The sequence below is a fragment of the Tenrec ecaudatus genome, chromosome Y (assembly GCF_050624435.1).
Source record: "Tenrec ecaudatus isolate mTenEca1 chromosome Y, mTenEca1.hap1, whole genome shotgun sequence".
Taxonomy (NCBI): Eukaryota; Metazoa; Chordata; class Mammalia; order Afrosoricida; family Tenrecidae; genus Tenrec; species Tenrec ecaudatus.
The window spans coordinates 17,829,166-17,854,818 of NC_134549.1; the positions used below are offsets into that span (position 1 = coordinate 17,829,166).

Here is a 25,653-nt window from a genome sequence, read left to right on the forward strand (position 1 = left end):
TCTCGGCACTTGGTTTCTCCCTGGAAAGGAGTCAGTGGAAGGTCATGTCGCTTTTTAGCATCGGGGACACCTGCAGTCCTGAAGAACTCCATGCGCCTGGGCATCCATGTCGCCAAGGTCCTGCATATGCCCAGGGAAGGGGCCGTGGGTGACAGGGATGTATTTTGCTCCTGGCTTTGATTCGTGATGTGGGTGAGCACATCTGCTACCTGCTGCTGAATCTCCTTTTCCATCACTTTCAGAAGATGGATGTGAAGCAATTAAGGCTTGACTTCAGGAAGGCTGATCACGTTAGATGCATCCTCTGACCGATACCTCCAACCTCCTTCGTCATCATGGCAAACTCAAGCTCAAGCTCAAGAACTCAATCCAAACCGCTCTAATTTAGGAAACACTAGTCTTTCCAAATACGACATTGGTATCCCAAGGTAGAAGTCAGGATTGAGAACAGATGGCAAAGGGTTGTGGCACTAGTTGTCCATACGGATGCAGATTGCATCGCACAGGGTGCGACAGTGCCTGTAAGCAAGGCGTATTCTTTGGGGTCCATGGAGCTGCAAGGTCAGCCTCAGCTGCTCCATCACCTCTGCAAGGGTATGCCACGGCAGAGTTAACTGGTGGTCCATGTAGCAATTGAGGGGGACAGGAAGCTCTAGAAAGGCAAAGTTGCACCTTGGGAAAGTGTGAAACAGCAGGGTCTGTAGGACAGCCATGGACAACGGGTTTCCGCAGAGTTTCAAGGTTCTGAGTTGAGAGCAGTGACCCAGAGCAGGCTGCAAGTAATCGCAGTCCGAGTCCGTGATGCCACAGTCCGCCAAATCCAGGTGGGCCAGGGTGGCTGAGACTCTGTTCAGCAGAGCAGGGAGGAACTCGTAATTGGAGCCAGGCCTGCGTACACCACTCAAGTCAAGGGATTTCAGGTGGCTGGTGCAGGGACATGAGGACAGGTATGTCAAGTCCTGGTCCATAAGCAAGGAACGGCGTATGTGCAGGGTCTCTAAGGGCGCCTGCAAGCTTCTGAGCAGCTGGTGGAGGTGGTTACCAAAGAAGTTCACAGAGTGCAGCATGAGGGTGTGGAGCTGATGCAGACTGAGGAGCTGAGTGGTGAATTGTTGAAGTAGCTTCTGCGCCTCGTCCTCATCGTTCTCCCCGGGGACGATGCAATACAGGGTGCATTCAGAGAGGAGGAGTGTATGCAGTTGGACCATCTGGGACAGGTAAGGAGAGAACCAGTTGAGGCTTTGCAGGTCCCAGCTACCAAGCAATCTCATCTCCTGGACAGAGTCTAGCTGCACTTTGTTGAGGATCTCCCCAAGAATGGGAAGCGGGGCAACATTCCGAACAAGCTCGAGCTTCCTGCAGCACAGGTGTGGCAGGTCCTTCGTCTGCTTGACCCTTTCGATGAGGAAGGTGAGCATTTCATTTGGAATGTCTTCCTGAAAGCACAGGTCAGTGAGCACCGTCATGCCAGCCAAGGCTGGATATTTCTCCACTGACCTACATTTGTCTTCTTTGAGGATCTGAGTCTTGGGATGGGTGGACTCTGGATCCTCTGATGACATTACAGAGGCAGTAGACTGGCGTCCAGCCCACACTTTCCAGAAGTTGGTCCCAGTGTTCATTTGTAAATCCAGCACTTTCAGTTTGCATCTCCTGTGCTTAACCTTCTGGGAAAGCAGTATAGCAAGGCCATCAAGGGCAGCCTTTAAGATGTCAGGGGGAGACTGACAATCTTCCATCAGAGCCCCCAGAGGGAGCTTGAGGAAGGGCCACACCCCAACCATGGCCTTCACTGTCTCTCTGTAATCTCCGACAACAGCTGCCACGAACAGGGGAGGGAAGAGCTCTGTGGGCAACCACTCCAGAGAGGCAATGGCTGAGGCCTCATTCTGCAACACGCTCTGGATGGCCAGGTCCAGGAACCTGGGTGGGTTCCTGCTGCTCATGCTGATCAATCTGCTCCAAGAGCGATCCTGACCTGGGAATGAAGAGAAAGGGTCTGCTCAGTGTTCTGGGAGAGCCAATCTGGTTGTCCTAGCCCTCCACACTCTGGACTCCACTGTCATCCCCTTAGCCCCTCAGAGAGCAGCTCGCTGGCCATGCTAATCTTTCCAGTAACTCACACTGGTAGAGGCTGGTCCACGTGGGCTTAGATTTCAAACTGGATTCTTCTTCTTCTGACTCAAGTTGACCCAGAGGCTGTGGAATCCAAGATGGGCAGTCAGGAGTCTGATGGCAGACAGTGACCTCAGCAGCTGGGGAGGTGAATGAAGCAAAAATAAGTAGGAAATTTGGGGGACGCTACCTCAAGTTTCAAAGACTGAGAGTGAGACGAAAGGGCCCGACATTTCAGAGCTAGGGAACACTTATCCATGGGACTGGAGGTCTCATCCTTTCAGCTCAGGGGCTCTGACAACAGATGGTTTTGCCTCTCTGGATTCATCTGCATCGCTCATTCCCTAGATCATGAATGCAGAATATTCAAACATCACAACAGAGTGAAATCATCTGGAAATAGAAATTCCACTCAAAACTTACTTTCTGAGTAAGAAGCCGGATGTCCGCATTCACTTTTTAAAAATTTCTTTTAATGGAAGACAGATGTTTCTTTCCTTTTATTAAATACGTTTATTGGGGGCTCTTACATCTCTTATCGTAAGCCACACATGCATTCATTGTGTCAAGCACATTTGCAGGGATGCTAATATCATCGGTTTCAAAACATTTTCTTTATACTTGACCCTGTTTATATACAATGAGAGGGAAACCGATCCATGTACTTATATCTATATGTTAAGAATTAAGGTTGCAGATGGACATGGGGCCTAGATTCAAGTACTACCTCAACAAAAGTCACTTGGTCCTAATTATCTGCATTCTGTGATGCTCACCTTCCCGATACCATAACGTAAGATGAAATGTGGGCATAAGCAAAGGTGGGGAAAGCTGCCTGTCTATGAAAAGATATAGCATTTGGGGTGTTAAGGGCTTAAAGTTAAATAAGCAGCCATCTAGCTGAAGTGGTTTTCTTGATTTGACTGTTATTGATAACTTATTGAAAATGAAATGTTCTGACTGAAGCCCTTACCTAAAAGACATTTTGTGGGAGTTCATTATCAGCAGGCAAAAGCAAAGTAGGGCCATGAAGCTGAAGACTTGAATCAGATGCAGGAGAATGCAAATATAACCTCAGACACATTCCACTTGAATGTCAAGAGCATCTTAACAACAGATGTGATCAAGTGAATACGATCGACAGAAAACTGGACCAGCTATAGCATGACATCAATAGTATCATGTATGAAAGAAAAATCCTTCACAAAACAGAAAAGAATGAATGACCTAGCTGGACGCAAAGGAGACTCTGAATCCTGACATTGGTAGAAGCATTGCTAAAGCCAATGGAAGAAACCATCAAGAGCTGAGCAGAACATGTAAAACAGAAGACAAATTACACTAGTATAGTGAGATATGCTGCTCAAGGTGAAAATCACCAGTGACAATAGGAGGTCAAAGAGGGGGTAAGAGGAGGCCATTCCGTGCATGTAACAGAGAAAGGAGAGGTGGGAAGGAGCTGAGACCCAGTTAAAGCTTTGTCTCACATAAGCTGGAAAAATAAAGGCAGAGCCAATTAAATACAGATTCCTTTGGGGTTTCCTCCTGTCGACAGAAAAACTAAACATAGTCATTTCTGCCAAGATCTTTGTTAATAGCTTTGGAATAAAAAAGGGACTTTTTTTTATCCATCACGTCATCATTGAGGAGGACAAAAGACTAAGCTTTCGCTCATTTACATGTCTTAGTTTACAGGAGACCTCCCTTAAGTCTACACTCTCATTCTGCCCCTGTGCTTCAGCATCATTTACCTGTCTTTCCCAGAGCAATCTGTTCCACCTTGCTTCCAGGACACTGTGAGATTCCGAGCTACTGATCTTCCCCGTGTCCTTTCAAGTTCAACATGAGTATTTGGTGGTCAGAAAATGAGTGTTGGTTCTCAAGAAGGCAGTGGGACTATTCCCTGCATTAGGACAGACTCGGGAGCCTTCGCAGGCAGTGGTTATGCATTGGGCTGCTGTGACCTGCATGGTCAGCAGTTTGAAACCACCAGCAGCTTCGCAGGAAAAACACTGGGCTTTCTTGTCCCATGAAGAGTTATCGCACCAGCATTTCTAAGGGGTTGCTGAAAGTCAGCAGTGACTCCATGGCAGTGTGCTTCAGTCTGAGAGGCTGTCAGAAAGTGCTCGACATATAAGGTCAAACCCAATGCAGACAGAGCTGAAGAACCTTCCTTAGAATTTTTTAAGCGCAAGGAACTGAAGAAGACCACAAGTGCTAGAAGCAAAACAAAACAAGACAGAACAGAACGAATCGAAAGTGCGAATTTCACAATCAAAATTCTATGGTTCCCAATTTTGAAAGATGCTGTTTTGGTTAGGAGCATTTGTGTCATTCCAGATGCACAGAAATCCTATAACCTACGAAGGAAGCACTGTTCTCTCCTGTCCTCCCAAGCCACCACTGTGAAACAAATTACCACACAAATATTCTATGAAAAATGCAGGGGCCACCAAAACAAGATGAAGGAACACACAGAGTGGGTTTCCTAAAAGAAGGAGACATTCAACCATGACAAGAAGTAGCGTATGAAACAGGGATTCTAGGGCAAGACCCTTTCCCTCTGTCCATCCATGGATCTGGTCTCCCACGGAGAGGCCGCTGTGTTCTCCCATCTCCTTACACCAGCCCTCCAAGATCTGCGTCCCTCCCCATCAGCTCCTCGCAACCATTCAGGTAGTTTTCATGTAACTCTCATTCAACTCACAGTTGCAGACGCTGACAAGGCTCCAATTTCAGTCTTGGCCACGGTCCTTGTTGAAGTAGATCCGGTGCATGAAGAATCCAAGAAGGCAGGTCGAACGGCAGACTTCTTCGTCAAGAATGTTGAGCCTGAAAACTTCCAGAGAAGCCAGGAAAATGTTGGCAAGGTTCCGTCTCAAGTCCAGAAACCTTCAGGTCAGGTGAAGGGTCCAGGTGCAGAACAAAGCTCCAGAGCATTCAGAGAGTCATTTTAAAGGATAAGACCACACCCACCAGGAAGCTATTGCTTCCCCCTCATTGGCTGTTCACAGTAGGTCTCATCATGGAAGTGATGGCATTTCGTGAGATCTCATCAGCCGGGCTGATGCCATCAGAACGGACCAACTCCTGAGAATCCAGACCCAGCCCTGTTCACACAAGCCCTCGGCCATCACCCCTTATGCACGGGGAGGGAGAGGACACAGAAGATGGTGAGGGTTGTGTTGGCGGGTGAGAGGGATTAAGTGAGTGTTTACAGAAATGGCTTTATTGGCCCATTTCTCATACATGCAATATAGTTTTGTCATTATGGATGCTCCTCTTTGTAGCGCACTTCCTGAAGCACAAACTTTCTTCCACTGTACCTCCTCCGACTTATGAAAAAAGTATGAAAAGGAGTACAAATTCCTCCTTGGCTTCCTACTGACTGTCAATCTTTCCAGGAGTCGATGGCTTCATTAAAGCACAAGGACTGGCTGACAAATTTGAACCAGTGACCTGGTGGTGTGCTGACCAATGTTTGAAGGACTGACCTCTGCAGAAGGATCCCACACACTGTCTTAAATCTCAAGTGCTCTCAGGATGCAAGCATCAACCTAAGAGTTTCCATGACTGTAACTCTGTGTGGGAGTAGAAAGCCCCATCTTTCTCCCATATATAAAGCGTTCTTGTGTGCTTTTGCCCCATGGGATTCTTTCCCCTTTCTCTCAAGGGCTGTATGAGCTTTGTTGGTAAACAATGCTGCGTGTGTTTGAGGTGGCAGACTCTCATCATTCTCCATTGTAGAAGCTAGTGGTTTTGGAAGCCTCCAACTATTGATTAATAGACAAGCACAGCCGACTACCTAGGCACAACTCCAAAACTGACATCCTTCCGTGCCCATTTCTGTTAGGTCGAGGGAACAGAGCCCAAAATTGAATGCACATTTTTAATAGTGTAGCTCCAGGAGAAGTAAATACCACAAGAGGATAGCTTTACAAAGAGACATTTATTTTATCTTAGGCAAAATATGTTAGTGTCAGAAGCTTAGACATGGATATGAAAGATTGGATATTGATTGTCTTGTACTGGGATGAACTGGTAACTTTTCAGGATCTGTGTGCATTCCATGGGGATTCCACGAGTGTTGGCATCCAGGTCCTTCTGAATCTATAAGTTTCCCCTGCAGGGACCCTGGGTTCCAAGGACATGCTCTGCTCCTGTCTGTTGGCCTCTCTTTTCATGTCTTGTAGATGAGAGATGTGAAGCCAGCAAGGAATGACTGGGCTAAGGGCGTAAATGTCAGATGCTTCTTGTAATCTTCAACTCCAATCACCACATTGTTAGAGCAAAGATAGCCTAATCCTCTTGAACCTAACTCCAAATAATATCATTTGCATAGTGAACATGAGGGTTTTCCAAGTGGTACAGTAAACCAGAAGCATAAGTGAGGATTAGTAAGGAAGGCAACCACATTAGCTTTCCACATGCATGATGATTTCATCGCAACTTCCCTTACTGGGAGAAAATCTTAAAGTGAGGAATCTGTAGGCTGCAGGGTCGTCTTGAGATCCTCCATTGCATCTAAAAGAGTATCCTAAGACAGAGAACGTTCCGTGTCCTCATAGCAATCCTGAGACACAAGGAGCCCTAGAAGGGAGAACTTACACAGAGCTTGTGTGCTGAAGCAGGTCCTGCAAGACAGCCATGGACACTGGGTTTCCACCCAACTCTAAGGTGGTGAGCGCGGAGTACTGGCACAGAGCAGGCTGCAAGGCAGTGAGCTCAGAGTCATCGATTTCACAGTCAGCTAAATTCAGGTGGTTCATGGTGGCTGAGACCCTCTCTAGCAGACTTGGGAGGAATTCATGTCTTAAGGAATCCCTGAACATACCACTCATATGCGGGGACCTTAGTTGGCTGGTTCGGGGACAAAAGCACAGGCTGTCAGGCCAGAGTCCAACGCAATGCAGTGCTTTTAAAGAGAGAAACTGCGAATGTGTAGGCCAACAACTGAGCAGCTGATAGACGTGCTCATTGAGGAAGAAGACTGCTTCCAGAACGAGGTGCTGGAGTAATGCAGACTGAGGACATGAGAGGCCAGTTTTGCAAGACACTTGTCCACTTTGTCCATGGTACATGACACCAGGGGATCTGGACTTATGTGGGACTTACGTGGGAAACATGGAGTGTGCTCTGGTGACTCATCTGGGACAGGTAAGCAGTAAACCAGTTGCGCCTCTGCAGGTCCTATCTGCAGTGGATTCCCACCTCCTGCACAGAATCCATCTGTACCCCATTTAAGATCTCCTCAATAATCAGAAGCTTTGACAGATCTCCTTCAAATGCTAACACCCGACAGCAGAGGGGTGGCAGGGTCTTTCCACAGTTGACTCTTGTAATGATAATAGTGAGCAATTCATCTGGTACTGATTCAAGAAGGCAAATGCTTTTGAGCAAATACATAGAGGCCAAACACTGAGGCTTCTCTCCTGCTACGGGATCCTTCCCTTTGAGAGTCACAGTCCTGGGCTAGGTTGTTACTGGACGCAATGGATTGGGTTTCAGACCACACTCTCCAAAACTTGGTGTCAGTGTTCAGGCATATATCCACAACTCAGAGTTCACATCCCCTGCGTGGAATCATCTGGGAAGCAGGATATCAAAATATCCTGTTGAGAATGCCAAGACTTCATGAGAGCCCCTACGGGAACAGGATAAAAAGCCAAGACACTACCGTGGCCTTCGCTGCGTGTCTGTGTCCACCGACCACAGCTGCATGACAGTGGTGGGAAGAGTTCGTGAGTAGCGACTCCAGGACGGCCATGGCTGAGGCCTCATCCTGCCACACACTCTGGATGCCCAGGCCCAGGAGCCTGGGTGGGTTCCTGCTGCTTCTGCTGATCAATCTGCTCCAAGAGCAATCCTGACTTGTGAATGGTACGAGACGTCTGCTCAGACTTCTGGGAGAGCTACACTGGTTGTCCTTGCCCTCCAAAACTGGATCATGGCACCCAGAGCTCCTCAGAAAGGAGCTTTCTGGCTTTGTTACTCCTCTTATCAACTCACAGTGGGAGAGACTCGCAAGACCCATGTGAGGCTTACATTTCAGTCTAGCTACTTCCTCTGCGTACGTTGGCCCTAAGGTTTTCGAACCCAATATGGGCAGGCCGATGATGGACCTCAGCAGCTGGTGAGGTGGATAAATCAAAGATCAGTAGGAAATATGGTCATTGCATATTGAATCAAACCATCCCAAGGCTAACTAACTCTACAGGAAAGGCAAACTCAAGAGGCATAATGGTGCGTTCATCAAATGGAAACTTGGAGATCTGTATTGAACTACAACACTCTGGGTGATGGGGTATCTATGGGAGTACAAGAAAGTCTTGTCAATACAATGATGAGTAAAATTTTCTCACGAATCACTAATGAAGACGCTGAAGTAGTTTTCCAATCACTTCAGTATGAAATTGACCCAACATGTAGTCAAGCCACATAGATAATTATTGGTAATTGGAGTGAGAAATTAGGAAACAATGAGGTAGGGAAAACAGTTGGAAAATATGGTCTTGGTGATAGAAGGATTCGTGAAATCACAAGGTAAATTTTGCAAGTATACTTTAGACAAACATTGGTCACATTAAGGCAATCTTGTTGACTGATGAATAACCTGACTCCTTCCCCCCTTTCATGTCAGAGAGTCCCAGTAGTCATTTATTTTAAAATATGCTCCTATGTAATCAAAATTAAAACATTTTAATTAATATCATTGTTCCCTTTAATGTTTTAGCCATGATGGTACTATTTTTATTTTATTGACCAGGATGTTGTTATCAAAGCTATACCCTACAACATTCACTCACTCTAAAGAATAACAGTATTAATTTTCCTGGCTGATTTGCAGAAGCTGGTGCCTTGCGTACTCTTGCTGGGTGGTCTGCAGACCAGCAGCACCATGTAAGGCCATAGCCAGCCCACCAGGGGGATGCTGCCCGGGATGTAGTGGATCTTCTTGTGGTAGAAGAGGAGCCCGTCCACCTCAAAAGGGAAGCGTGTGGCCAGCACCTCACACAGCCTCTTGGGGTGCACTGGAAGTTCTGGGCCCCACAAACTAAAAAGGATTGAGCTTTGTTTGCTCTCCCAGGTCGCCTTCCTCGGCTAACTTCACATGCATCCAGTAGAACCAGAAATCAGTGGGGAAGTCATAAACGCGATGTCCCCGCTAACACAACAGGTCCAGAACGTAGTAGGTCTGCTGCACCTCGCGGTGAATGCAGTGCACAATGGTGTCCATGAGCTCTGCCTGCTGCCTCCGGGCAGGAGGGAAAGAAACCTGTCCACACAGTAAGCGCTCTTGGTGTAGGTGCTGGTGCAACCCCTGGAGGTCATGATGAGCGCTCTTTTTCCAATGGGGCACAAGACCACAATCCACTCCTGCCCCAAGTCCGCGGGGACATCAATCAGCCACTCAGAGAGCATCAACTGATTGGCAAAGTGCTAGGGGAGTTTCTCGTCAATGTCAACATCCATGTCTTCGTCATCTTTCCTGTGTTCCTCCTCCTCACTCTCCACTCCGGTCCAGTCATCTTCAGCCAGCCTTCTGGCCTGGTTCACAGAGGCGAGTCGCTTGTATTTCTGCAGTTCAAATAACGACGGTGCAGCTCATCCTGCTCCAAGGAACTGCACTTGGGCTTGTACTGGGACAGGAGCGGGTGTGAGGCTGCACATCCGTTCAAATCTCGGGACACAGAGAATCTGCTAGCCAGGGCTGGACTCAGCTCTTCCATCATTCCATCAAACTTTTTGAACAAAATAAATGGCAGCTATGCACGACTGACTTCTGCCTGTGCAATCCACGGAAATCAAGTCCACTACAGAAGTTGGACAAGTGTTTCACTACAAAAGAGACCCTAACACCAAGATAAGTTAAGGACAAAGTGCCTTCGTTTATGAAGGACACAAAGATGCAGACACATTAGGGTCGCCATTCCCATGAAGTCTTCATACCATCAGACTAATCAAACACGGGATTTTACTTCACTAAGTCCTGGAATACAGGGAGCTGTACAAATTCATGAGTAATTGTAAGACCACTAATCACAATAAGAGGGGGATTATGGAAGCCAGAGGAGGACCAAGATTGGGACACATAGTTTATGTTCTAAAGACTTTGGCACTTTCAAATGAAGCAATTGAGCAAGATGCTAGGGTAGGACTCCTGATTATGCAACCTACAGTCCTGTCCATCAAGGACATGCCCAGGGAGCCCTAAAACACTGCTTCTCCCTGGACCATCTTTAGAAGCATGCAAGTAATGCAATTTCCAATGCACCCTACCAGAGGGCAAGATGAACAACTTCATTGTTACATGATCTCAAGGCATTTCCAGAAGTGGTTTTTGATTTGGGGTTTTTGTTTTGTTTTTGACATTGGAAAGTTATGTGTAACATCCAAAAAACTTAGTGCTGAGGCTTAAGCCCTAACTTAAGAGATTTTGGAGGAGGTCATTATGTGCAGTCAAAAATGAAGCTGGGGCCATGAAGATGAAGAAATGAATCAACTACGTGAGAGCACAAATATAACCTGAGATCCATCCCACATGAATGGCAAGGCCATCTCAAGAACAGATAGGATTGAGTGAACACTAACAGCAGGAAACTGGACCAGCTGTGTGATGACATCAATAACATCATGTATGAAGAAAGCAAAGTCCTCCACAAGACACAAAAGGTAGAATGACAAAAGTGGACATCTAAGAGACTCTGAATCCTGCCATTGGTAGAAATGTAACTAAAGCAAATGGAAGAAATGATAAAAGAATGCTGAACAGAACATTTCAAAGAGCAACTTCAGGAGAAAAATTAAAATATTAACATGAAACATGATGCCCAAGGGGGAATCCTTCAAGTTATAGTGGTGAGAACATCGAGAATGTCATTCGGTAGATGTGGCACAGAAAAGAGAAGTGGGAATAGGCTCACACCCCAGGAAAGCTTGGCCTGACTTTATCCAAAGAAACATAGTCAGACAGGCATTTTCTGCACAGCTTTCAGTTAATAGCTTTGTAATCAAGAGGGTCTTATTCATCCACCAGGTGAGAATTGACCACAGAAGACTAAGCTATCTCTGGTTTACATGTCTAGGACATGTTTGTCTACCCTCCTTAAATTTTCTGTTTTAAGGGTTTGTGGTGGGGGTGTGAGAGGGTGGAATAGTAAGGGTTCAACTTACTCTTCAGACACGAGAGTCTCAGCAGCAGTGCTGTGGGTCCACAAAAATGACAGCCACTAAAATGCCTTGATAATTTAGAAGAGTTGTTATTCAGTTGTCACCCGACATTGAGAATCTAAAAGAAATTCCAGGATTGAAGTCTTGAGTGGATATTTAAGTCCATCATTAAAAGCAAACACTCACTTAGAATCTGTCTATAATTATTAAGCAAGCACAAGGTTTGCACTAAAGTGCATGCTCTCAAACAAAGAGTAAAAGGAGCTTCTTGCCACAGTCAATGCAAATGAATGGAAACCACACAGGACAGAGTAAACCACCCCTGTGGGATTCCACGACTGTAATTCTGAATGGGAGAAGAAAGCCCCATCTTTCTCCCCTATTTAAAATACAGGTATCACTGAATTGGCCATTCCATTTCACCTCAGTGGACGGGATCACCTACTTGGGGACCACTATTATATGTCTTTATGGGAGCAGGCTCTCATCACTCTGAACTGGAAACAGCGGTGGTTCTGAAAACTCCAACAGTTGATTAATAGATGAATAACTCCACACTGGAGCCCATCCCCCAAACTGACACCCTTCTTTACCTGCCACACTACAGAGAATCATGATCTCAGCAAGATGATACATTTAAAAAGAGGACCTGATGCAAAGGGCTTAAGTGGAGAGCAAATGCTTTGAGAATGATTGGGGCAGGGAATGTGCGGATGTGCTTTATACAATTTATGTGTATATATATGTATGGATTGTGATAAGAGTTGTATGAGCAGCTGATAAAATGTATTGTAAAAAGATGATACATTTAATGAACCATTGCACAAAAGCAAGCTATTAAGATGCATCAAGTCCCTGAATAGGTACTGAGTTGTGAAGGAGATAGAGGGTAAGCACAACCCCCTGATCTGTTTACCCTGATTAGACTGGGTAGAGCAAATATATTTATATGTTCATAATGCAATATTGAATGCACTCAAATCACATAGGCCTCAAAGAAAGACAAGTTTGGAATGCCACACCTCAACCTCTAGGACCTTCCCCACTTAGCACCTCAGAACTATTTAGAGAATTTTCCTGTATCTCCCTATTTCAAATCACCATTGGAAAGGTTAACAAGGCTCAGATTTTAATCTTGACTCTTATCTTTGATCAAGTATTTCCAGTGGGTGATGAATCCAAGATGGCAGGTCAAAGGACAAACTTTTCCCAAGGGTGTTGAGACCAACAATTTCCATAGATACAGAGATAATGTCAGGATTAGGTCTCAAGTCTCCAAACATTCAGGACAGAGGAAGGGTCCAGGCCCAGAACAAAGGAGAGAGCTTTCAGAGTCATTTTAACTCATAAAACCACACCCACAAGATAGCTAGCTTCCCCATTATTGGCTGTCCACAGTAGGTCTCAGCAGGGAAGTGATGGTATTTTTGGTCGTTTTATCCACCAGGCTGATGCCATCCTAACAGAACACACCCTTTGCGTCCAGACCCAGCCCTGTTGAGATAAACTGTCAGCCATCAAACCTCACCCCCTGTGATTGATAGTACATAGAACATTTTGAGGAGATGTGTCAGCAGATGAGAGTGGATTAAGCAATTGGTTACAGAAATGGCTCTAGTCCACAGATTGTCACATATGCAAAATAATACCCTTATTGATATTCATTTGTGTAACTCCTTTCCCATAGCACAAACACACTTGTACTGTGTCTCTTCCAACATAGAGCCAACTTATGGGAAAGAGTAAAAGTGCCTCCTTGGCTGCCTACAGACTGTTGATCTCTCCAGGGGTAGATGACCTCATCAAGCCCCACAGATTGCCGGGTAGGTTGGAATGAGTACCCTGGTGGCAATCAGCCCAATGCTTTACCAAGCATGCCACATCAATTGCATTTATCTGGAGCACTGCAGGGATGATTGGATCACATTGGGCATGTTTAAAGCATGGACCTCTTGAGAAGAGCACAGTATATTCTCTTCTCAACGGCTCTTATGTCAGAAGCATTACCAATTAGGGTTTATAAAACAAGGAAACATCATTTTCTTACTGTTTAGGTAGGTGGAATCCAACTTCAGGACCTCACCTGGAAGATAAGGTTCTCTCCCCGTGGGTTCTGAGGTACCTTCCTTATATCCTTGCAACATCTGTGGGATGCTAGATCCTGGCCAGACTTTCTCTCCCATCTGCATCAGGAAGTGCTTCAAGTCTGGCTGCCTTCCAGCTAGTTGGGTTGCATCATTTGCATTTGGTAGGATGTGTGCTTGTTCTTCCAATCCTAAACTTCCACTCCAAACAGAGATGCTTACATACTTTCCACACTGATGAAATTCGTGACCTCAGCAAGTTGACACAGATCTTGTACCCTTGCACATAGGCAAGTTATAAAGACGTATCAAGGACCCTCAATGGGTATGGAGGTGTGAAAGATAGAGGGCAGTGGTTCTCAACCGTCCTAATGCGCGACCCTTTAATAGAGTTCCTCATGTTGAGGTGACCTGCCCAACCATAAGATTATTTCCCTTGCTACTTGATAACTGTCATTTTGCTATTGATATGAATCGGACGACCTCTACGAAAGGATCCTTTGAGACCCCAAAGGGGTCAAGACACACAGGTTGAGAACCTATGTATTATAGAAGGTAAGCAATACACTCTAATTTTTGTATTGTTTCTATTGAGCAGAGCAATTAAATACATAGGTGAATAATACAACATAGAACACATTCACTTCACCGAAAATGGAAACATGACCGTGTTGTGTTTCACAGGCCCATTATACAAGAACTAATTGCAATACATGTAAGGTTTTCACAAACATAAATCCATTCTTTACTAATATCCCTTGTAGAAGGCTAAACGTAGGGGACTCCCTGTAGGAGATGACTGTATCTCTTTGTCACCATTGTTCATTTTTAGTCCTGGCTCTCCACCTCCTATGAGTTGAGCCCAAGATGTTTCCAGACAGTCTGAGACTTCTCACATGAACCATCTGGTCCAAACAAGAGGCAAATCAGTGCAGGCTGAGCAATTCCAGCTGCAAAACACTGCTACACTGTGGACACTGTCTTGTTGCACCCGTTTGAAGATATCCTCAAAAAGAGCAAGTTAAGGCCAAGCGTCAACAGACTCTGGCTGCCTCCAATGCAGAAACTGTGCATGATAACAAAGTATGGATAGCCATGAGAAGGGGCATTCCGAAATACTTCGTCGTTGAATGGTTAAGTGGATCAAGAGAAAGTTGTGCAACATAACAAGGAAACAGTTCTCAATTTCTATTGAGGAAGGGTATGCCAAACGGACAAGTATATATACTTTTATTTGTGTTTTTAATATTATAACATAACATTATCTATATATAAAGTATAACCAGATTGCTCCTTACAGATGTGGATGATGGGACGTCAAGCTACATATTTTGGACCTGTTTTGTGGAGAGATCAGTTCCTGGAAAAGGACAGAGAGACAAAAGCAGGCCATTGACGTGATGGATTCACAGAGTAGCTGCAACGAAGGCCTCACACTTACACACGATTGTGAGGATGGCGCAGAGTGTGCAGTCTTTCCCTCTCTCCTGCGCGGGTCCCTGTGCGTCGGAGCCGACTAAATGACGCTGAAAAAAACAATGTCTGCCATAATCGAATTCACGTGGTTTCCTGTGAGATAACAGGACTGTTCACATCACGCTCCTTTTTTCAGCGGGAAATCTTGGGATGGGAAAGTCTAGATTAGCTGCGTCCTTGTCTTCTGATCCCAAGGAATTCAGTCGGGCGTGGTTAATCTGCAGATGATTTCAGTCTTTCTTTCTTTTCTCTTAAAGTGTCGTCCAGACTGTGTGCTCAGGATCTAGGCTCTAACAAAGATAAGATGTTGGAGAAGATTCTGATCAACAGTCAAACTTTTTTAGGATTATTGGTTTTACCAGTTTCATTTTCACTGCATCGAAAATGTGATACGATTCAATAAGATCAAGGAAGAGCTGTACCTCTGCCTTCAAATTCAATTCTAGAACATTTTCTCCAGACCCTGTAGTAGTTGCTCGTGTACTTTTCTTGTTGGTTTCTCCAATTGAAGTAATTATATACAAACAGAACACTCCCATTCCACAACTTCAGCGCCAAGTCCCCGGGTCACAGAATACGGGAGGTGGGGCACCAGGTCCTGCTGCTTGCTAGGTCCCAGGTCTGGGAGCTCTGGCCCGGCTAGCATGGTTGGACTTGTGGTGGAGGCTCGGGATAGCTGCCTACCCGCTCCAAGCAGGGACGGGAATTGGCCCCCTCAGGCCCAGTGGTAGGCTGCTATCCTCACCCATCTTTGTTAAAACTACCAGGCGTGGCAGCTGAGACCTTGTGCTGTCCAGACTCCCCAGGCTCAGCTCATAGCTCTTACCTCTTAGCATTTGGCAGCTGGTTCAGGATGGCGGGAGGCCCGGCCCGGTGACTGCCCCTAGTCGATGCTTCTTTACTTCCTCCATCAGGGCCGCGACCTCCTTCTGGTCTCCCTCCTGCTTCTGCCTCTGCTGCTCCTCTGTCAGGCGGTGCTGCTGCATCACGACCTTGAAATCCACGTGGGCCTGCCGCTGGTCCAGCCGCTGCAGGATCTCCCGCACCTCCATCTCCAATTGGGAGTCCTCGGTGCGCCTCCCCATCACCTTCATGGGGTGCTCCGCCTCCTTTGGCACCCTCTCTTCCTGATGCTTCTCAGCCTGCAAGTTACACGAGGCTCCAGCTGCAGGGCGTCGTCTGTGCTCTCGGGGTCTGTCTTGAAGGTCAACTCCTCCCCACAGTGCTTGCACTTGATGTAGAAGCAGGAGATCGTCAGGCCAGCGTAGTCCTCATGGTTCACCATCTCTTTGCGCGCACTGACCTTCGTGCCCTTGTAGACATACTCTCCGCACGTCTTACATTTCATGTGGAAGGGGATCCTCAGTTGCACCTTATACAGCTGGTACTTGGGCATCATGAGCTTGGGGATCTTCTTGGGGTGCAAGTCTGGTCGGCAGTATTTGCTCAAAACTCTTCACTCCTGACAATTCAGCCTCTTTCTCTGCTCACAAGCACTGGAGAACTCGGTAGGCTCGGGTTTTATTCCCAATTCCACAATGCCCAGAGTACTTCCGGTGACGCACTTCCGGTGACGCAGAGGCGTTGACATATTCATTTTTTCAACTGCTTTATGTGGATTTAGGAATTCCCCGCTGAGATGGATGATGAATGGTGTAGGATGCAACAATTGGGGGGCGGGGGGTTTCCTTAGGAAGATATGGGTGATCGTGCTCTGCATCGAAGAAGGTATAATACTTCATGTCCGAGTTATCTATGGAACTAGGTTTTGAAGGATAAGTAAGAGTTTTCCAAGTTAGGGAGGACAAAGATATTTGGACCACAGTAACAAAAATCTAGAGATGATTAACCAGCAAGAGTTTCTTCCATTACGCACTGCCTGACTTCTCTCTCTGTGATCGGAAGCTATTTGCTGAACTGTGGGGGCTTCTGTGTGTCTATGATTCTGGAAGCTATGTCACCAGCATTTGAAAATACAGCGATGAATTCCAAGTGAACGGGTTTTAGCTGAACTTAGAGGCTAAGAACAGACAAGAAGGCAGGAGGAAATGGTCCCCTGCTGAGGGATTAGACACTGAAGAGTAGCAGACATTTGTCTGATATAGAGCCACGGATACGATGAGATGCTGCCACTGAAAAGTAGCTGAAGTGTGACTGGGGTGCGGTTGACGCTAATGAGGAGGATCGAGCAGTTTGCTGGGCTTTCAATTACTGATGGTCCTGGACTCCGCAGGAGGAGAATCACCTCAAGGGATACTGAGTGGTGTTCAATCAGGAAAGGTGAGCATTATCATATTCAGAATCTGAATTCTGATCAAATGTACAATAAAGTTGATTACATGAGGAGCAATGTGGCTTGAGGATTGGGAGAAGACACACTATAAATCTATGAAATGGAGACCATACAAGCCAGCTCGATGGAAAAGGAAGAATCGCTTGCAGTACTTTCTGAGGCAGATTAAATAGTGCAGCTTTCAGTACGGAGGATAATTCATGAAGAAAGCAAAAATTCTCATAACTAGATCAGAAACAGGACGATAAACAAGGGAAAGATTAAGTTATCCAGAGTCCCAATTCACAGAAATCTATACTCAATGCTCAGAGACACAACTGTTAAGAAATATGGTGATCTACTACATTGGTCTCTAGGCTATCTACCCACCACTACTCTCTGCCCACCTGTCGTCTCCATCACTTGCTCCACCTCCATCCCCTGTATTCATCAGTTTCCATCGCTGTTGTTCGGTGCTACGAAATCCTTTCTGAGTCATACGGAGCAATGGGCAACAGAAGGAAGCACTGGCTGGTCCTGCACCACCGTCAATGTGTTCTGAAGTTCAGTTCATTGTTTCACGCCATGTGGCAGCCCATCTGGTTCATGGTCTTCTTATCCACTGGCCCTCTAATTTACCAAGCATGGTGTCTTTTTCCAGGGATGGCTCTCTGCAGATAACTTGGCAAAAGAATGTAATACAAAGTATCTTCATTGCTGCGCCTAAGGAATATTCTCTTTGTCCGTCGTGGGTCCATGATAAATTTAAAATTATTATTATTTTCACATCTTACACTGTCTGCTCTCTCCCCTCACCCATTTTTCAGTTGTTCACCTCCCACAGGGGTGGGGTGGGTTATACATCCATCCTTGTGATCGGCTGCCACTCTCCTTCACTTCTGCCCACACCTCACCCCTACCCTAATGGTATCGCTAGTCCCATGATTGTTCCTGAAGTTTTATCTGTCCAGGGTTCATTGTGCTGAGAGCTCTCATCTGTCCCAGTGCCTTCCTGAAAATAGTCAATCCCATATTTCCATGGGGGAGAAAAATGTGGTTTTGAACTGTCAACTTTCTGGATAACAGCCCAGCACATAAGTTGTTACACCATTAGGGCTCTAAAATATATACAATTACATCACTACAAACTACAGAAAATCCTATCGCATCCAAGCAGACAGAGAGAAAGCCCCACCACAAGTAGTTGAGATAAGCACAAAAGACAAGAGAGACAGCTGCTGCAGGAACCGTGAGTGCAGAAAGATACAGGGGTGATGAGCCTCGGCGTCCTTATACCCTGTTGATGTTGAGTACAGCAACCAAGTGCACTCTGACGACTGCACCCTGTATGCACTCAGCCCATGCAACATAGGAAGACATATGTTCAAGCTCTGAAATCCTGGTTTGCATATCGATACAAACACTGGCAACAGCCCACCCTGTCCATCATAGGCAGTCATCCATCTCTGATATCTGAGGTCATCAATGATGTTTGAAGCAGATAAATTCGTCCTTCCCTGTGGAGCACCTGGTGGGATTATTCTATAGATCTTGTGCTTATCTGCCCAGTACTTTCTTCAAAGCCCCACCTGGGATAAGGTGCTATGCAACGATGCAATAGGGTTCCCCAAATGACATCAGGAAATAACTGAAGTATCCCCTAGGAGCATGACTGAAACAAGGCATCCTGGTACTTGGGAAGTTTGCCAAAGCCCAGCTTTGAACGGGGTAATATTGGAGGAGATAAAAAGGGAGACCAGTACCCCCAAATGTGGATGCCCATTTCTGCTCAGTGTGCAACCTCAAACCATGTCATGAATAATTAATGTTCAGTAAACCTGAAAGAGAAATCAATGCCACAATGAATGGCTTTACGGAGAGATGTTTATTTGAACGCAGTGTACAGAAATTTACACGTGTCTTTGAACAATGGGTTTCAGTTGGTTGGAAGGAAAGGGGCTGGTCTCTTCTCGACAAGGGAGGTTCCTGAATTTCTTGGAGAGTTTGCTAGGTCGTGAAATCCAGGTTGCACTGAATCGAGAAGGAGGCCAAGGCCAGAGCTTCAATTCCAAAAACATGGTGCCGTCCTGTCATCCTTTATTGAGGGGGGTCAGCATCCAGTCTGCTGGAATCTTTCTTTCAATGCCTTCTACAAGGCAGGTGTGAAGCAAGTGAGGGTGGACTTGGGTGAGGGTGATATCTGATGCATCCTGAAATCTTCACATCTGAAGGCGACTTTATCACAGAGAAGATTCATGATCCTCGTGTACCTCAAGAAGAAATCACTTAGGCATAGGGAACATGAACGCTTTACATATGGGGTAAGGCACCCACAGCTGGACGTTTTGGATTGACAAGATAGCATGAAGGAGATGATGGAATCAGCTGTCCATTTGGATGAGGATGGCATGCAATGATCTGTTAGTACCTCTGTGGTTACAGAATTCTAGAGAATTGACCCCGTTGGGCATCAGGATCACCATCAAATCATCCATGACAGGGAGGAGAGCTTCCAAGTCCAGCTTTCCTTGGGGGCCCACGTAGCAATGCAGTGGGACAGGGAGCTCCAAGAACTTGCACAAAGGGGGTGTGTGCTGCAGCAGCTCCTGCAGAACATCCCAGGACACGGGGTTTCCACATAACATCAAGGTGACCAGCTGGGAGCAGCGGCCCAGTGCATTCTGCAAGGCCCTGAGGTCAGGGTCTTGGATCCCACAGCCAGCTAAGTTCAGGTGCATAAGGGTGGTGGAGACAATCTCTAGCAGACCCGGAAGGAATGCATAACTTGAGCTAGGCCTGAATACACCACACAATACCAGGGTCCTTAGGCGGCTGGTACAGGGGCATAAAGACAGGTAAGTCAAGTCCTCGTCCAAAAGCACACAATCAGTCAGGCTGAGGGTCAGCAAGGGAGATGGCAAGCGTGTGAGCAGCCGGATGAGGCAGCCCCTGGGCAGGCAGGCAGAGTCCAGGAAGAGGTGCTGGAGCTGATGCAGATTGAGGAGCTGAGAGGTGAATTGGGCAAAGAGTTGCTCCATGTTGCAGTCTTTGCCGAAGTCCTTGCAACCCAAGATGACTCCAGAGAGAAAGAGGGTCTGCAGGTGACACATCCGCGCCAAGTAAGGAGCAAACCAGTTGAGGCTGTGCAGGTCCCATTTGCCATGAATTTCCACCTCCTGGACACAGTCCAGCTGCACCATCTTCAGGATGTCCCCCAGAATGTGAAGTTGTGGGAGAGGTCCAAGAAACGCCACCTTCCTGCAGCACAGCATTGGCAGGGCCTTCTTCTGCTTGACCCTTTCAATCAGGAAGGTGAGCAGTACATCTGAGGTAGCTTCCTCAAACCACAGGTCTGTGAGCACCTCCACGGAGGTCAGGGGCTGGTGCTTCCCTCCTGATCTGGAATGGGGTCATTTTTCCATCTGAATTCTGCGGGGTGTGTCCTTAGGCTCTTCTGATGACATCACAGAGTCATTAGATGGGGCTCCAGCCCAGACATGCCAGAAGTTGGTGCCAGTGTGCAGCTGTAAATCCAACACTTTCAGTTTGCATCTCCTGTGCTGAGCATTCTGGGCAAGCAGGATGTCAAGGCCATCGAGTGCAGCCTTTAAGATGAGCTCTCGAAACACACAATCCTCCAACAGAGCCCCAAGTGGGAGCTTTGTGAAGGGCCAGTAGTGCACCATGGCCTTCACCACCTCACTGTGTCCCTTGGCAATGGCTGCCATGAACAAGGGAGGGAAGAACTGTGTGGGCAGCCACTCAAGAGCGGCAATGGCTGAGGCCTCATTCTGCAACACGCCCTGGATGGCCATGTCCTGGAGCCTGGGTGGGTTCCTGCTGCTCATGATGATCAGTCTGCTCCAAGAGGAATCCTCACCTGTGGATGGGAAAACAGGTCTGCTCAGATCTCAAGGAGAGCCACTCTGTGGACCCCGCCATCCGACAACCTTATCCTTCTCCCATGTTCTCCTCAGAACCATTTACAAGTAGAGGGCTTTCATGTTAATGATACATATTTCACGCACAGTGGCAGGGACTGAGAAGACTCAGATTTCATTCCTGACTCTTACCCTTGAGAGACAGTGGCTGACGAATCCAAGCTGGGCAACTCAGATGACAGGCTTCTTCTTCAAAGGACGTTGAGACTGACAACTCCCAGAGAAGCAGGAGGGATGGCAAGATTCTGTCTCAAGTTCCCAAACCTTCAGGTCAGAAGACTGGCCTAGGAGAGAACAAAGATCATTAGCTTTCAGAGAGTCCTTTTAAATCATACGACCACCCCCACAAAGACGCTATCTTCACCCTCATGGGTTGATCGCAGTAGGGCTCAGCATGGAATTTTGGCTTTTTGAAATCTGCTCAACCAGGCTGATGCCATCAAAACTGACCAACCCCTGAGATTCCAGCGACAGCCCTGTTGACACAAGCCCTCAGCCATCTCTGTGCACACTGTGAGTGAGAGAACTTGGAAAACTTTGAGAAGCGTGTTAGTAGATTAGAGTGGATTTAGCAATTGTTTCCAGAAAAGGCTGTATCACCAAGATTCTCATATGTGCAATATACTTTTTATTTTGCATTTTCATCTGTGTAGCTCATTTCCCAAAGCAAAACCTTACACCCACTGACTCTCTTCTGACTTTGAGAAACCTTATGGAAGCGAAATGCCTCTTTGGGTTCCTAAGGACTGGCAATCATTGCAAGAGAGCCTGGGCTCATGTATCATCACAGATCAGATTTGAACTGCTGACCTCACGGGGGGGAAACCCAAAGCCCAACAAAATATGCCACCGAGATTGCATCCCTCTCGAACAAGGTAGGGATTCATGGACCCCACTGGGTGTCTATGCAGCATTGCTCTCTGGAGAAGAGTCCAGCACGTTCTCTTAGATTTCAAGGGAGATTATGGGAGTAGCGTCACCAACTGGGGGTCTTAAAACCCCCAAGATGAGCTGTGTTATTGTTCATTTGTATACAATCCAAATCCAGGACCTCAGCTCATGGATAGGTTTCTCTCCCTGTGTGTTCTGGCCCAGTTCCTTGTCTTCTTGCAAAATGTCTAGGCTTGACTTGCCTAGGGATCACTGCGTCTCTGAACATCAGCCTTAATGAGCTCAGGAGCTTCACCAAGCAGGGGCTGCAGGTCTACAGAGGCACCCAGATCCAAGTCACCTGTCTTGCTGCAGACAGATCCTGCTTCTCTCTGCCAACTTTTCTCCAATCCCTAGCTGGGTCAAAGGTTCTGAATTCACACCCCAGGAACCTCTGCTTATATCAATCTGGTAAAGATTAAGAAAGGATTAAGGATTGCTATCCTACACAGAATCTTTTGACCCTGGACCAGCTTCCTACAGGATCCCATCATAGCAGATCCAATCAAAGATACCACAGTTTAATGTAATAAAGGAAATAAACTGAATCCAGTGTCATTTCATGCTATACCCCCTCATGGCTATACTGTAGAACATGTTACAACTGCTCTCTAGTCCACTCAAGGTTACATATCACAAGCTTGTCCACTTATTAGCCCTCCTGTGAGCCGTCTTCTTAGGAAAATAGAAAAGTTACTCATACATTTTCTGGTCATTGAAACCTTTTGTGGGAAAGCTGAAATAAACTGCCCCTACGTATTTCCAATGCTATAATTCTTAATTAGAACAGAAAGCCCCATATATAAAGTACAGGCATCTCTTTTGCAATGAATGGGCATTCCCATTTAACCTCAGCGGGAAGAATGACCTACTTTGGTTAACGCTGCTGTATGTCTTTCTGGGAGCAGACTGCCATCGGTGTGAACTGCAGAGTTTGGTGGTTTTGAAGCCTCCAACCCTTGATTGATGGAGGAATAAGCCCACACTGGAGCCCAACTCCCAAACTGACATCCTTACATACCTGCCACGCTACGGAGCACATGGACCCAGCAAGTTGATACACATAATGGACCATTGCACAAAGACAAGATATTAAGACACATCAAGTCCCTGAATAGATTCTGAGGTGTGAAGGGGATTGAGGGTGAGCACGACACCTTAATCTGTTTATGCTGCTTATATGGTGTAGAGGAAACACATCCATATGTTCAAAACACAATATAGAAACAATCACTTCACGTAGGTCTCCAAGAGGGCCAAGATGGGTACCCCGTGTACAAACGCCTAATTCCCTCCCGACTTCATTCCTCAGAAGCACTTAGAGAATTTTCTGCTTACTCCCTATTTCAACTTTCAGTTCCAGAGGCTGGCAAAGCTCACATTTCAGTCTTGGACTCTTACCGGTAATCAAGCAGATACAGTGGATGATGAATCCAAGATGGCAGGTCCAATGGCAGCCTTCTTCCTCAAGTGTGTTGAGACTGACAACTTCCAGAGAAGTAGGAACGATGAAACGATTCTGTCCCAAGTCCCCAAACCTTCAGGTCAGTGGAAGGGTCCAGGTCCAGAACAAAGCTACAGAGCTCTCAGGGAGACCTTTTAAATCATGAGGCCACACCCACAAGGTAGCTCTCTTCCCCCTCATTGGCTGTTCAAAGTAAGTCTCAGCTTGGAATTGATGGCATTTTATGAAATCCCATCAACAAGGATGATGCCATCGTAAAGAACCAACACCTTAGAATCAATACCTGGCCCTGTTGACAGAAACTCTCAGCATCACACCTTCCCCACCGAGACTGAGACAACATAGAAAACTTTGAGGAGTGGGTTAGCTGCTGAGAGTGGATTAAGCAATTGATTACTGACATGGCTCTAGAGCCCAGAATCTCACATGTGTGACAGGGTTTTGTCCTTATGGATATCCATCTGTGTAAGTAATTTCCCAAAGCACAAAAATACTTGTATTCTGTGCCTCTTCCAACTGGGAGTCAACTATGGGAAAGAACTGAAGTGCCTCTTTAGCTTCCTAATGACTGCCGATCTCTCCAGGAGTAGAGGCCTCATTAAGTCCCTCAGATTGGCTGAGAGCTTTGAACCAGTGACTTGGTGGTAAGCACCCCAGTGGATTACCATACACGAGACCTCAATTGCATGTCCGTAGAGCACAGTAGGGATTATTAGATCATACAGGACGTGCTTTAAGGATTGACAAATGGAAAGAGCCCTGTACATTCTCTTCTCAAGTGCTCTGATGGGAGAAACAACACCAAATAGGGTTCTTAAAACAACCAACGTTTGTGGTCTCTTTGCTTGTAGCTGGAATCCAAATCTAGGGCATCACCAGCAGGAGAAGACTCTCCCTGTGTGCTCTGGGGGGTCTTCCTTTTCTCTTTGCAACATCTCTGCTCCGGACCTCCCTTGGCGAGCACTGTGTGTTTGGGTCTCAGCCTTAACTTGGGCCAAGGAGGTTCACCAGGCAGGAACCGCACGTCCAGAGAAGCTCCCTGGTCTAGGTCTCCTTTCTTCTGCTATTCAGTTAAACACTTATCAATAGTACGGTCCCGGCTTTCCTTTGGTTGCTCTATGCTTCATATGCTTTTGGGCAGCCACTGGTTTTAAGTAGTTCCAGGTCTGGGTGTATGAGGGCTGAGGAAGCATGAGGTAGCATTTAATAGATTATATTATCTGACCCATCTGCTTCTCTCATTCTGTTAACTTTAGAATTAGTCCATTGACCTTGGGTGAGGTTATTGATATATATATTCTAGAAATTTTGCCTTATGTTTGCACATGTTGTGTGAGAGTGTGTAAGTGTATTGTGTTAAGCTTCCTTGTTCTTCATGTATAACATTTTTGCGTGGGGTGTGGCTCTCCATGTGTGTGTTGGTGCTTGTGAGGAAATGTTGGCTTCAGACTTGTGTGTGGTTGTCACTGATATTTTTCTCACAGTATATCATTGAGTTCTTTTTGTGGTGGTGGTGTTGTATTTTGATGTCATTTCTTCTTGATTGTGAATTTTATTTCTCCCTCTTATTAGATCAATATGTTTTCCAGGAAACAGAATGATAATCTCATTACAGAGAAAAGTACCAATCACATATGAGGGGAAATACAAGAATTCCCAGACTAGAAGTGCAGTTCTTTGCCCCGTGGCTTTGCTGGGTTGGAATGGGCTTGACGGCCAAGAGTGAGGTTGGGGACAGTGACCCATCTTTGTGTTGAGAGATCAGGCTTCGTCCATCACAATTAGCCTTTGTAATAATCACTTACAACGAAATCCTGTCCGTAGTCCCCTCTACCTTTCCTTTCTCAGAACAGTCGTGATACTCAGCAGTTTCTCATTAAAAACCCATGGTTTGCTGAGAGATCTCAATTAATTCACTGCAGCACATAGGATTTTAAGGGATTAAGGGTTTTGACTAAGATCTTTAATCATTTCACAGTGATAGGAGCACCACCACCCTGAAGTAATTGTCTTATTATGGTGTGTGAAGCCCAAATTCAGGGCATCTACCTGAGGAGAATGCTCTGTCTTCTTTTGGGTGTGGGACCGGTTCCCAGTATACTGATAGCATATGAGAGTGTGAACTGACTCTGAAATCTGACTGTATTTTAGCATCTGGCTTTACCTGGGTCTAGGTAGATCACTGGGAAGGGATTGCCA

The 25,653-nt window shown here is 46.3% G+C and overlaps 1 protein-coding gene and 1 pseudogene across 1 annotated transcript; both read right to left on the bottom strand.

Moving 5' to 3' along the window:
* Positions 1-470: 470 nt before the first annotated feature.
* On the bottom strand, positions 471-1,466 carry LOC142435659 (PRAME family member 27-like). The gene has a single exon (XM_075539867.1). It carries the CDS (start codon positions 1,464-1,466, stop codon positions 471-473), a length of 996 nt encoding a protein of 331 aa, XP_075395982.1.
* Positions 1,467-8,922: 7,456 nt separating this feature from the next.
* Positions 8,923-9,845, bottom strand: LOC142435660 (snurportin-1 pseudogene; annotated as a pseudogene).
* Positions 9,846-25,653: the final 15,808 nt, after the last annotated feature.